This window comes from Aegilops tauschii, chromosome 2 (assembly GCF_002575655.3).
Source record: "Aegilops tauschii subsp. strangulata cultivar AL8/78 chromosome 2, Aet v6.0, whole genome shotgun sequence".
NCBI classification, from domain to species: Eukaryota; Viridiplantae; Streptophyta; class Magnoliopsida; order Poales; family Poaceae; genus Aegilops; species Aegilops tauschii.
Window position 1 is genome coordinate 148,659,413 of NC_053036.3, and position 12,395 is coordinate 148,671,807.

The following is a 12,395-nucleotide window of genomic DNA, read 5'->3' on the forward strand; positions in this document are numbered from 1 at the left end:
TTTAAATCCTTTTTTATCATTCTGGGGCTAGGCCCCACATGTCTGTGGCCAGGGGCGGCCTACTGGGCACCGCTTAGCGGGCGCGGGAGCTGGGCAACCGGGGCTTCGCCCCGGTGGTGCAGGCGCATGTGGCGGGCGCCGGAGCGCGCGGTCCAGGGGGAAGCAGCGGGCGGCGCCGGCGATGGGCGGCGCCGGCGGAAGGCTGCGCGCGCGGGGGAGCGCTGTGGGGGGCAGCGCTGCGAGCGAGAGGGGGATGCGGGCGCGTGGGCCGGCAAGGCCACCGTAGCGCCGGCGAGGCGGGGCCAGGCGCGTGGCGAGCGGGCGGCAGAGGCGACGGGGCGCGGCCACGCGCGAGCGTGCGCGAGCTAGGCGCGTGCGAGGCGAGGGTTAGAGCGGGCGCGCGCGGGCGATGGCGCAGCGTCGAGCATGGCAGGGGACAGCGGGTGAACGAGCCACGGCGGAAGCGAGCGGCGTGCGGGCGCAAGGGAGAGAGGAGGGAAATGGGCGCTCACGGTGGCCGTAGGGTAAATGGCAGCGGGGCGCGGGGAGGAGGTTGGGGACGACGGCGACGTGGAGGAGGCAGTCCGGCGAGGTGGCAGAGGCGGAGGCGCAGCTCCGGGCGGCGGGGATCGGCGATGACAACGGGGAGACGCCGGAAGGCTTCGAGTCGGCTCGATGTATCGCGTCGAGAGCGAGGCGAGGCGGTCCGGCGATAGGCGGTTGAGGACGAGGCGGCGAGGTCCAGGGCAACAGTGTCGGAGCGATGGGGTCGGAGCCGGGCCGCGTCGGGCAGCGGCGGAATCGGGCGTGCGCCCCCCCCCCCCCCCCCCGATCTAGATCAAGGGGGAGAGGGAAGAGATGAGGGGGATCGTGGGGGGGCACTGGGGGTCGTGGGTGAGGGGGGTTAGGGTTTCGGGGGTTAATGGGGTAGTGGGGGGGCGGGTGGGCGAGTCTAGTGGTTCGTGGCCCAGTTGGGCCGGTGGCCTGCTGGGCCGGAGCCCCGGGGGTTTTATTTTCCTTTTTTGTTTGTTTTTTCCCTTTTGTATTTTCTTTCTTTTATTTATTTTCTCTTCTATTTTAATTCAATTTAAAATATTTATGCATTTTATAAAACTGTGTCTTCTACACCATAATTATCTATGTAATATTTAGTAGAAACCGAACATTTTTATTTTAATGTTTGAAAACTTTTATTGTTTTCCTTTAATGAAATTTTGAATTTGTTTTGGTTTTGAATTATCTAGAGTTTATCAACAGTAACCGAGGTGACATGGCATCATTAGCGGGGGATCACTATAGCTTAATTATCCGGGTGTCACAATTCTCCTCCACTACAAGAAATCTCGTCCTGAGATTTAAGAGGTAGAGTAAGGGGGAAAAGTCTGGTTACGAAATTCTAACGGATCTGCTCGGTCTTGGCGGCTCTTCTCGAAGCGGTCGATCCATTATGTTGATGTCTTCATTCCTCTGCTTCAGGTCATCATGATGTAGTACACATCCTTTCTTCGGGATCTTCATCGTACTTACAGAAAGAATAAAGGGTGGGCATTCCGGGAGTACGGACCTCTATAAGGTCGACTATATGGTCGATAACATCGAGGAAGATGGCGGAAGTAACTCTCGAATTTAAACTTAAGAAAATATCGAGAGCAAAGTAAGGAGGTATCATGTGAAGTTTCAAGCGGGCAGACAAACGTTCGATGCCTGAAACGGGGCGTGAACGAGGTTCAAAGTAACGGGAATAAGTACTGTGTCTGATACCAGAATTGATGGTCTCTCCAAAGGTGGCTCGTGAATTGCTTACGAGGCCACGCGCGAGGAACAACCTTGGGAACAAGAGGTGTACAGGTGAGTCAGGTTTCGATCCTTTGGAACTGTGGGTTATGGGCCCACCATGTGGGTTAAAAGTAGGAAAGGCGGTGACGTCTTGCACAATCATGTAAGCAAGGCATGTCAAAGGATAGCCTGTCATTTATGTCGGCAACAATGTCGGTACCAAGGGCGAGGGACGAAGAGAACCATTTTCCTGCTCGTTGAACGAGGCAGACCATTAGGCAAAGTTCTCGTCCATCGGTGGCTACCGGAATGTCAATAACAATAGCAATAGCGTCTTGCTGACAGAATTGCACAACGAGGTGTTTACATAAGCAGGGAAAAATTACTGCTTATATAATATAGATCACAAGAAGGTTTAAACAAACCAATGGAAAGGAAAAGTGGTTATCAGGTTTAAACAGAACAATGGAAGGGAAAATGTGCATACCCACATATTTCGGGGGTATATCCTCCCCAAGGACAAGCAGAGCATGATATCCATGATAGGATATAACGTAGAAAACCATTTAGGTTAGGGGAGAGGAAGTTCATGACATTACCCAAACAACGGTGTTTGGATAGTTGATAAGGAAAATTTAGCATTTTGCTTCAAATGTTCTTATTGATGATAGGAGTACCACATACATGCTTCGAGATAGCATTGACATGGTCTTCAAGCAAAGTCGGACTTTGGATACAAAGGATCCATCGGAAACAACTTATAGAATAAGTCTTACAATTTCCTCATGGAAGAATGGATAAACTTGCTGAAAAGGAATCTATAACAATAGGGCCTCCGGCCAGGTGTGCTAGGCACGACATCGCCTTACCGGGTCACATAAGGACCATTGTTATATCTCTTGGAAATATATTCCAACCATCATATCTGACCGAGATTCAGATCTGGTTGGTGTCAGGATACCTCAGACTCAGGATCCTGAGATAAAAAGGTGCGGCACAAATTGACGTGATGACAATGTAAGATTCTCGGGAAATGAACTCTGGAAGCGAGTTCCGAACAAGAGTTCACCTTAAATCAAGGAGAGGTGAGGAGGTGACTGATTGACTCAGCGACAATCCATTGAGATTTCCAAAAGATGGATTTCCATAACTATGTGAACAAGGAGATAACATTAGCTAGATTAAATGACTTAATGATGTATGCTCGAGGAAAACATACACAGTTAAACATTGGTTGAAAAGTGCACCCGAAATAAGGGCTTAGGTAGCATGATCAATGTGAGAATGTTGATTCGATAACCAATGGTCTAAGAATGAAATATCGACCATTAACTTCAAAGAAATAGGGTTGCTAGAAGTTTTGAAGTCGCACACCATAGTTCAATTGTCGGTTTTCCGGTTAGGAACAACACGGGGACCAAGGAATGAACGGATATGGCAAGAAGTATCACCTGTATCAAGATGTCATAAGAGGTGGTAAAATTCTCACGACATTCTTGACATAAAATATGGTAATACTTCAAGGTTAAGAAGAATAATTGCTGGATAGCGCGGATCTCAAGGTATAACTCAAAACACAAACAAGTTTGTGTTGGAGGGAAGGCAGTAGAGTGGTCGATGGTAACACTAATCATCGGGGGCAAGGATGGTCTTTCTCATCATAAATTCAATTGATATCCTGGAAAGCTCAGAATGCTGATGATGATCACGACACATTAGTCGAGAGATTTCAAGATGTAATCGATCGGCGATGACATCAAGTCAAAGGAATGGTGAAGCGAAAGGTTATTAGAACCAAGGGTACGACACAAACTCGAAGCCAAGCTTGCTGTTCAAGGCGAAATGATATGATGAGGAGGATCGACGTAAGCTTAGCTCATCGTCAAAAAGTTGTGCTCCGGGAATAAGGACCAGGTAGCACAGTTAAAATTTAGCACGATAATGATGTAGCCGATCAGGCTAGGAATGACTTGAAGGATTATTAAACTCGTAAGCAATGCAAATTACTTAGAGTATTGAATCGGAGTGCGAAATCGATTCACTTATCGGTGTTCTCGAGTGACTAATAACTCAAAACCCGGGGGAAAATTGGAATCGACGAGAATAATAGTTGACGAAGAACTCATAAGAAGTTATGTAGTTTCGTGATATTCTCGAGATACCAGAGGGTATACTCAAAGGTGGAGCAGAATAGAGGTTGGATAGGTGTAATGATCTGCAGAAGACAAGTACTTCAACTTGTCCGAGAAAAGGAATCAAAGAATATCAATATGGCCGGAACCAAGATTGCAAAAGACCAGATCCCAGATATAAGATGAACTTATACCAAGGGAATAATTAATTTAAGAGTAGCTTCCATGATAAGATCTACATCGTGCCCATGGGCATGAACACAAAGTTCAAGGTCGACTCCCACTTCTTCAATGCATAACCTTTCATTCACTGCTCTAGATAAAAATGATTTCAGTGTAAAAACCTACCTGGTGAATTATCAGAGGAGTATGACCCGTGAAAACTTTCGGGTTCACAGAGATTAAGGAAGGCATAGGTTCAACCCATCAGGGCATCTTAGAAACATATACCACAAATTTTTAGGAGTAATTAACACAAGCCCGAAAGTAGAGCATGGTTGTCAAAGCATTATGCATCAGGGAAAGAACTCACAAGATTTGAATGTGAATGATACCATCGGATAACAACCCAGCAATGGGTTTGGCGGTCCATAACAGAGCTGGCGTGAGTCTCGGTACTGAATCAGAGGAAGAAAGAATGCAAAGGCATCAGATTATGGGAATAACTAACTAACTCAAATCTCAAATGCAAAGGAATTGCGATTTCCAAATCAAGGGATCAGAAGCAAACGCTCTGATTAAGGATGGATAAGTTGAGTAGACTTAGGGGTACAACTGACGCCAATTCGGTTGGTCGAGAACCAGTTCATGTTTAAAATGACGTCTGAGCTGGAAGGATGAATTCTAGGATCTGATTGAGGATTGCTGGCATTCGCTACATATTGAATCAACGGACTCAAGATGATAGTGACAAGGGATGCCAATAAGATTACTAGACTTATGGGATTATCCATAATGCAAGCAAGCAAGAATTTCAAGAGCAATAAGCTACTGAGGATTTTTGAAAGGTTGAATAGTATTTCGAAGACCTTTCTGAAACACATGAACAACTGGGAATGAGCGGATACTCGGTAAGTGTGAGGAATTATTTGCAGGTGTATTCATGTGGTAAAGAACTGCAAGGCAGTAGGCACAAAGTATTCTCGGGGTATCTTGTAATAACAAGATCGACTGGGAATAAAAGTAAGAACGACGGGTGTAAGTATTTATCCATAGGGATATTTTGGTGGTAGGGAATTGCAAAAGCAACGGGCACAAGGTCTCGAGAGAATATCGGAGAGTATCTTCAAAATCTTCTGGTGCAGCCGACGATCATCTGGACTGAAGGGGCTCTCCGGTAGAAAGTATTTTAGAGAACCTAAAGTTAGATTTTGGTAAATTCATTAAACCCGAATAGAAGAGAGATCAGAGTCCCAGAGTATAGGTCGAGGAATAAAAGATCCTAATACCACCCAATGGCGACGTGAGCCCATAAGACACACAACCATGTTAGTAAATTTTTTGCAATGTCTAGACTCGACTTCGGCCAAGGAGTTTGGAAGGGGGATTCCTACAAGCAGTTGGATCTGATACCAACTTGTGACGTCCCCGATTCCATCGTACACTAATCATACATGCAAACGTGTACGATCAAGATCAGGGACTCACGGGAAGATATCACAACACAACTCTAAAAATAAAATAAGTCATACAAGCATCATAATACAAGCCAGGGGCCTCGAGGGCTCGAATACAAGTGCTCGATCATAGACGAGTCAGCGGAAGCAACAATATCTGAGTACAGACATAAGTTAAGGGCTTCTTTGATTCAAAGGATTCTCAAAGGAATTTTGGAGGATTCTAATCCTTAGGAATTTTTCCTATCTTGGTTGTTTGATTCGTAGGATTGTAAACCATAGGAATTTTTCCATAGGATTCATTTGCACTAGATTTCATAGGAAACTTTCCATCCACTCAAACCTCTTTGGAAGAATCCTACGTTTTTTCTATGCACAATCAAACACTCGTAGAATCCTGTAGGATTCAAGACGACATTCCACTCTAATCCCATGTTTTTCCTATTCCCGCGTTTTGGAAATCCTACGAATCAAAGTGGCCCTAAACAAGTTTGCCTTAAGAAGGCTAGCGCAAACTAGGATACAGATCGAAAGAGGCGCAGGCCTCCTGCCTGGGATCCTCCTAAAATACTCCTGGTCATCGTCAGCGGCCTGCACGTAGTAGTAGGCTCCTCCGGTGTAGTAGGAGTCGTCGTCGATGGTGGCGTCAAGCTCCTGGGCTCCAGCATCTGGTTGCGACAACCAGGTAGAATGGAAAGGGGGAAAAGAGGGAGAAAAGCAACCGTGAGTACTCATCCAAAGTACTCGCAAGCAAGGATCTACGCTAGATATGCATGGGTATCAGTGTAAAGGGCAATATCGGTGGACTGAACTGCAGAATGCCAGAATAAGAGGGGGATAGCTAGTCCTGTCGAAGACTACGCTTCTGGCAGCCTCCATCTTGCAGCATGTAGAAGAGAGTAGATGGTAAGTTCACCAAGTAGTATCGCATAGCATGATCCTGCCCGGCGATCCTCCCCTCGTCGACCTGTGAGAGAGCGATCACCGGGTTGTATCTGGCACTTGGAAGGGTGTGTTTTATTAAGTATCCGGTTCTAGTTGTCATAAGGTCAAGGTACAACTCCGGGTCGTCCTTTTACCGAGGGACACGGCTATTCGAATAGATAAACTTCCCTGCAGGGGTGCACCACATAACCCAACATGCTCGATCCCATTTGGCCGGACACACTTTTCTGGGTCATGCCCGGCCGCGGAAGATCAACACGTCACAGCCCCACCTAGGCACAACAGAGAGGTCAGCACGCCGGTCTAAATCCTATGCGCGCAGGTGTCTGGGCCCATTGCACACCTGCACGTTGCGTACGCGGCCGGAAGCAGACCTAGCCTAGCAGGCGTTCCAGTCCAATCCGGCGCGCGCCGCTCAGTCGCTGACGTCACGAAGGCTTCGGCTGATACCACGACGCCGAGTGCCCATAACTGTTCCCGCGTAGTTGGTTAGTGCGTATAGGCCAGTGGCCAGACTCAGATCAAATACCAAGATCTCGTTAAGCGTGTTATTATGAAGTAACCGCGAACGCCGACCAGGGCCAGGCCCACCTCTCTCCTAGGTGGTCTTAACCTGCCCTGTCGCTCCGCCACAAAGTAACAGTCGGGGGCCGTCGGGAACCCAGGCCCACCTCTACCGGGCTGGAGCCACCTGCCCCTTCAGCCCCCATCTCCGAACAGTACCATAAGTAATGTAACAGTACAAAGTATATATCATATGCCCGTGATCACCTCCCGAAGTGATCACGGCCCAGTAGTATAGCATGGCAGACGGACAAGAGTGTAGGGCCACTGATGGAATACTAGCATCCTATACTAAGCATTTAGGATTGCAGGTAAGGGTAACAACTGTAGCAACAATGACAGGCTATGCAGCAGAATAGGATTAACCGAAAGCAGTAACATGCTACACTACTCTAATGCAAGCAGTATAGAGAAGAATAGGCGATATCTGGTGATCAAGGGGGGGCTTGCCTGGAAGCTCAGCCGAGAAGGAGGGGTCATCAACACCGTAGTCGTACTGGGTAGCAGCGGCGTCGGTCTCGGTGTCTAGCGAGAGAAGAGGGGGAAGAAAAAAATAAATATAAAAGCAAACATATGCATGACGATGCATGACATGACAATGAACGATGCTAGGTGTGCCCTAACGCGGTAGTAGGTGATACCGGCGAAGGGGGGAAACATCCGGGAAAGTATTCCCGGTGTTTCGCGTTTTCAGACAGATGAACCAGAGGGGGAAAGTTGCGAGTTCGATAGGTTAGGGATGTGTGGCGGACGAACGGGCTGCGTATCCGGATTCGTCTCGTCGTTCTAAGCAACTTGCATGTGATATATATTTATGGTGTGTGAGTAATCCCCTCAGGCTAAGGGCTGAGGCATAGCCTTGGAGCCCACATATTCTCGTTGTATCATTGGTTTACTTTAAAGTAACGTTATTTCTATGTGTTAGGTGTCACACACCAATTCACATAATTGGTGCATCGCATGTGGCAGCCCAGAAATCACTCTAGCACGGGCCTTAATAAATCTTGACATCACAACACACACATACAACTATAAGGGTTCGTACAGTTCTTAAAGTAAGGCTTGATACAGCAAGCTTCTAAGAACGGAGTAACTTATCATATTACAATGGAAGACTTTAACTGGGGCACCCATGGATTTGGATGGACTCCATTCCGAAGGGCTCTAGCTGGACCACTACTCCCTAGCACACTCTCGACCAGTTCCTTCCGACAGAAGGAAGACGAATCCTTGCTTCACACCCGGCCACAAAAATGAGCCAATGACTACTTTGAAAGTACTCGCAAGTAAACCCAAAATAACAATATAACAATATCACTAAGCGAAGTAATATATGGCATGGAAACAATATCATGGCAATTCTAGCAATCATGACATGGCATACCTTATCTAGCAAACAAGAAGATAAAGCATACAGATAATTATATAATGTTTCAACTGTTTGTGATGATCATCCTAAGATCATAAACAAACTCTCATGGTCCCCAAGACCAACATTTCTCACGCTTGGTTCCTCAACAGCCAAATGGATTTGGCAAAGATATTTTGGAAATGCTCTTCAAATAACAAATGTTTACCCATCCATGCACATGTACATGCTTCTCATGGGTAACCACCAAGTCCAGATCTCTTCAGGACTCAAGCACAAAATTTTCTTCTCGCTAATCCTAGATGACATGCTAAATACTAGAGCTATGTTAAAAAGGAAGGGGTTTTATCAAAAATGATTATTATTATTATTTTGAATGAAAAAAATGATTATTCTTGTCCTCTCTGCAGCCAAGCACCTGAAGAAACCACTCATCACTTACTTTGGGGTTGTGACTTTGCTTGGAAATGTTTATAGCTGCAAATAGGAAAAAGGGGCATCTCTGTCTATGGGGACACCAATTCTCACACTAGAGAAATTTCCTACTGCTGTTGTAATGGAAATCCTTGTTCCTGGATGCTGGAATGTCTGGATGCAGATGATTGTTTTCCTTTCTTCTCTTTTTTTCCCTCCTAATGTAACTTACTCATACTTTTATATAGTTTTATATATACCTTCAAAAAAAGCTTTTACATAAATTAGTAGGAACCTCGGAATCAAACAGATTTGATGTTTTCTTGCCTCGGCAAACTAGACACCGCAAAATTGTTGGCGAGGTCCATGGTCGCATATTAAGATGGAATCTCTTTGGTGGACACTACAACTACAAAACCAGAAACTAGGAAGTAGGGAGAAGACGATGAGCTGGATTGAAAGGGAAAGAGATGACATGATGATGGCTACACAAGGTTCCCGATGCACTTCAACTTTCCACATCCACAGCCATCAGGCAGGGTGTTTACACACATCTTCCCGACAAGATCAGCATCCCTGTCGATCGTCCTAACCCTTGAGAAAGATCTGCAGAATCATCAAATACCATCTACAATTGGAAACATAAAACATGGAGGAGCTGGCACCGTTGCCCACCACTCTGTTGCTGTCTCACGCCGCTCTGCTTGATACCTATGAAATTCCTGTAAATTTTGGTGCGTTTCAATCGGGACCTAAGAAGATTGCAGATATAGCAACTCACATTCAGATGTCTATACTCTTTTTTTTGCTTGCGAATTAAAAGTAATTCAGATGTGTATACTCAAGCAAAAGAAGCCAAGCATTTCTCATTAGAGTAGCGATACATTAAAAGTAAGACAGACAGGGCAGCTAATTTCCGCATGTGTCTTGGATCTGACGAAGCCTAAGTAAAACAACAGCATGAGAAAAGTGTTATTCCTCTGCGCTACCAAGTTTTCAGCTGAGAGAGACTGATGGCTGCAAATGCCATCTTCTAGTCCGGGGTCCGGCACTACTCCGGCTTCGTTCCCTCCTAGAAGAAGGCTCGGCTTCCGTAGAACACCTTGGGAGATTTCTCCTGCGCGCCCCCGGCCGCCGGTTTCTTGGCCGCCGCGCTCGAGTCGGTGCCGCTGGAATCCGTGGGCGAGGCGGCGGCGGGGCCGCTCCCGCTCTTGTCGCTGCCATTGTCCATGTCCAGCGGGAGCTTCATCTTGGCCAGCGACTCCGTGAACTGCTGCATGCTCTTCATGTACATGTCCATGATCTCCTTCTGGTTCACCTGCACCTCCTCCGCGAAGTTGAAGCTCATCGCCGGCGGCTTGTCCACCGCGTTCTCAGACACGGTGCTGGGCGAGTTCACCGCCGGGCTCTCCTGAACGGTGTGAGACGAATCGACCTCCGCCGCGTCGGAGGCCTTCTCCTTCTGGCCTGCTGATGAGAGGGCGTTTCCTGACGGCTCCGACGGGTTGGACTGCGGGGTGGCCGGGACGGCCGCTGCCGGGGACTCCGTGGTGGACACGCTGCTGACTGCCGTCTCGCTCCGGAAGGCGCCGGCCGAGTCGGCGGTGCTGTAATCCGTGGAGAAGCTCTGCACGACGCGCACGCCAGCGTCGTGGGACTCGGTGGCGGCACCATCCACGTCCTCCGAGGTCAGGAGGCTCTCGGAGCTCTGCGTTTCCATGGCTGCGCACGGCAGCCCAACATATTCCGACAGCATAATCTGGTTTTCCTCCACAAGATTCATGTCAGGGAACTCCATGTTCTCGTAGTCTTTCCCTGCGCCAGCGCCGGCTCCGTCGCCGGCGTTCTCGGACTCGTCGGGATCGGCCAGCGCAGGCTTGGGCGTCGGCGAGACGGGAATGACATCGGGCACGACCCCGATGTAAGAGAGCTCGAGCTCCAAGAACCCGGCCGGGGAGTGGAAGAGGTCGTTGGTGGAGAGCGGGAACTCGCGCGCGAGCGTCCCGCCCTCGGCGGCGACGACGTCCGGGAGCGGCACGAGCGCGAACCCCAGCAGCTGGTCCTGCAGGTAGTTCTTGACCCGGCTGAGCATCCAGACCTCGCAGCGGAGCGCGGCGTCGACGTCCCCCGCGCGCACGCCGACGCGCACCGACTGGTCAAACACCGGGTTGCGGCCGCCGCCATTGATGACCTGCGTGGACGCCGCCGGCGCGCCCTCCCCCGGCAGCGACAGGCGCGCGTACACATCCTGCTTGTGGTAGATGCAGATGTTCTGGATGTCCCGCGCGCTCCGCACGTGCACGTCCACGTACCCGATCAGCTCCCCGCCCCCGTTCGTGGCGGCGGCCAGCGCAGAAACCGCCTCCATCTGCTGCTGCTGCGATTCCATGATGAAGAAAGCACCTCCGCCGCTAGCTGCTCCGCAACTGTAACCAAGAAGAAACAAGCACGAATCAAACGAAATCCATACAAGATTGGCGTTAATTTGGGGACACAGGTGGGAGAGCAGCTGGATGGTCAAAATCCAAGATTAGGTGCGCAAGCTGGAGATAAGGAACCGTCGGCGGATGCTTACTACAGTACTGTACAGCGAACCAAACCGGAACTGCACACCAGCCAGCCAACTCGATTCAACTCAACTACTCAAACAGCAACTGGAGATAAAGAACTCCTTAACAATTTTCCATGCCAGGGAGAAGTCGATCGATGCATATGTCCCGGTCCCAACCAAGGGAAAGCGCAAGCAAGAGCTCAAACCCCTTGGAAAACAAGGAAGCACACAAGAGGGGGGGACTCAGAGCATGCTTACCCTGCGTGTCTCGTCTGTCCCGGCGGAGAAGAAGCAGCAGCACCACTGGAATCAGGCGGAGGAGAGGGAGAGGGTGAGGGTCCGGAAGGGAGGGGCTCGAGGATGGATATAACGCCAAAGTCCAAAGGGAATTAGGGCAGTAGCACGGGATTTTTTTATAGCCCCCTCCCCGCCCTTTGCCTTTCTTTTCTACACCCTTTACCTAACTGCGCTTGCTTTTATTGCCTTGTTTGGCCTTAGCAGCCAGTCAGCCAGCCTCCACAGACAGTCCACAGCACAGCAGCCTAATCTACTCCTACAGGCAGGATGATTGATAATCTAACCGATGATATTATTGGCACGCTTAGCCTTAGATTATTCAGATTACGCAGTGGTATTCAAAAGCGTCGTCCCCGCTGGGCAGTACCGCGACCGCTCACTTAGCCGTCAGGACACTGCACACGTTCCGGAGGCGTAGAAAATTGGGTGCCGCCGTAGCTTTAGAGAACCGGACGCATATACGGGTGGAAAATACGGGAAAGGGGTCGCACAGCGTGAGCTCGGGTCGCAGGCGCTTTGTTGCGCTGGTCTCTCAAGTGTTTCCACGGTGCCGAAAAGTCAAAGGGATTCTGCGAGCGCAAGCGGCCGCAGCGGGCCGGCCTGGGCTTGGAGCCTTGTGGCTGGCCGCAGCGCGTGACGGGGCCAGCCAATGGGGAGCCTCCAGCTCCCTCCGTGGGTGGGGCCGCGTCATGGAGGGGGAAGGCCTTTTGATGGGAGGCTGCGTTTCGTTT

General features: G+C 49.3%; 1 protein-coding gene across 1 annotated transcript; it reads right to left on the reverse strand.

The window, feature by feature from the left end:
* Positions 1-9,652: 9,652 nt before the first annotated feature.
* On the reverse strand, positions 9,653-12,155 carry LOC109778100 (uncharacterized). Its single transcript, XM_020336651.4, has 2 exons — positions 11,626-12,155; positions 9,653-11,242 (listed from the first exon to the last, which is right to left on the reverse strand). The coding sequence occupies exon 2, from the start codon at positions 11,203-11,205 to the stop codon at positions 9,889-9,891; it is 1,317 nt and encodes a 438-aa protein (XP_020192240.1). The 5' UTR covers positions 11,206-11,242; positions 11,626-12,155; the 3' UTR covers positions 9,653-9,888.
* Positions 12,156-12,395: the final 240 nt, after the last annotated feature.

What these genes read in the sequence shown, in the direction of transcription:
- LOC109778100 (XM_020336651.4), bottom strand. Translation starts at nt 11,205, where the DNA reads ATGGAATCGCAGCAGCAGCAGATGGAGGCGGTTTCTGCGCTGGCCGCC.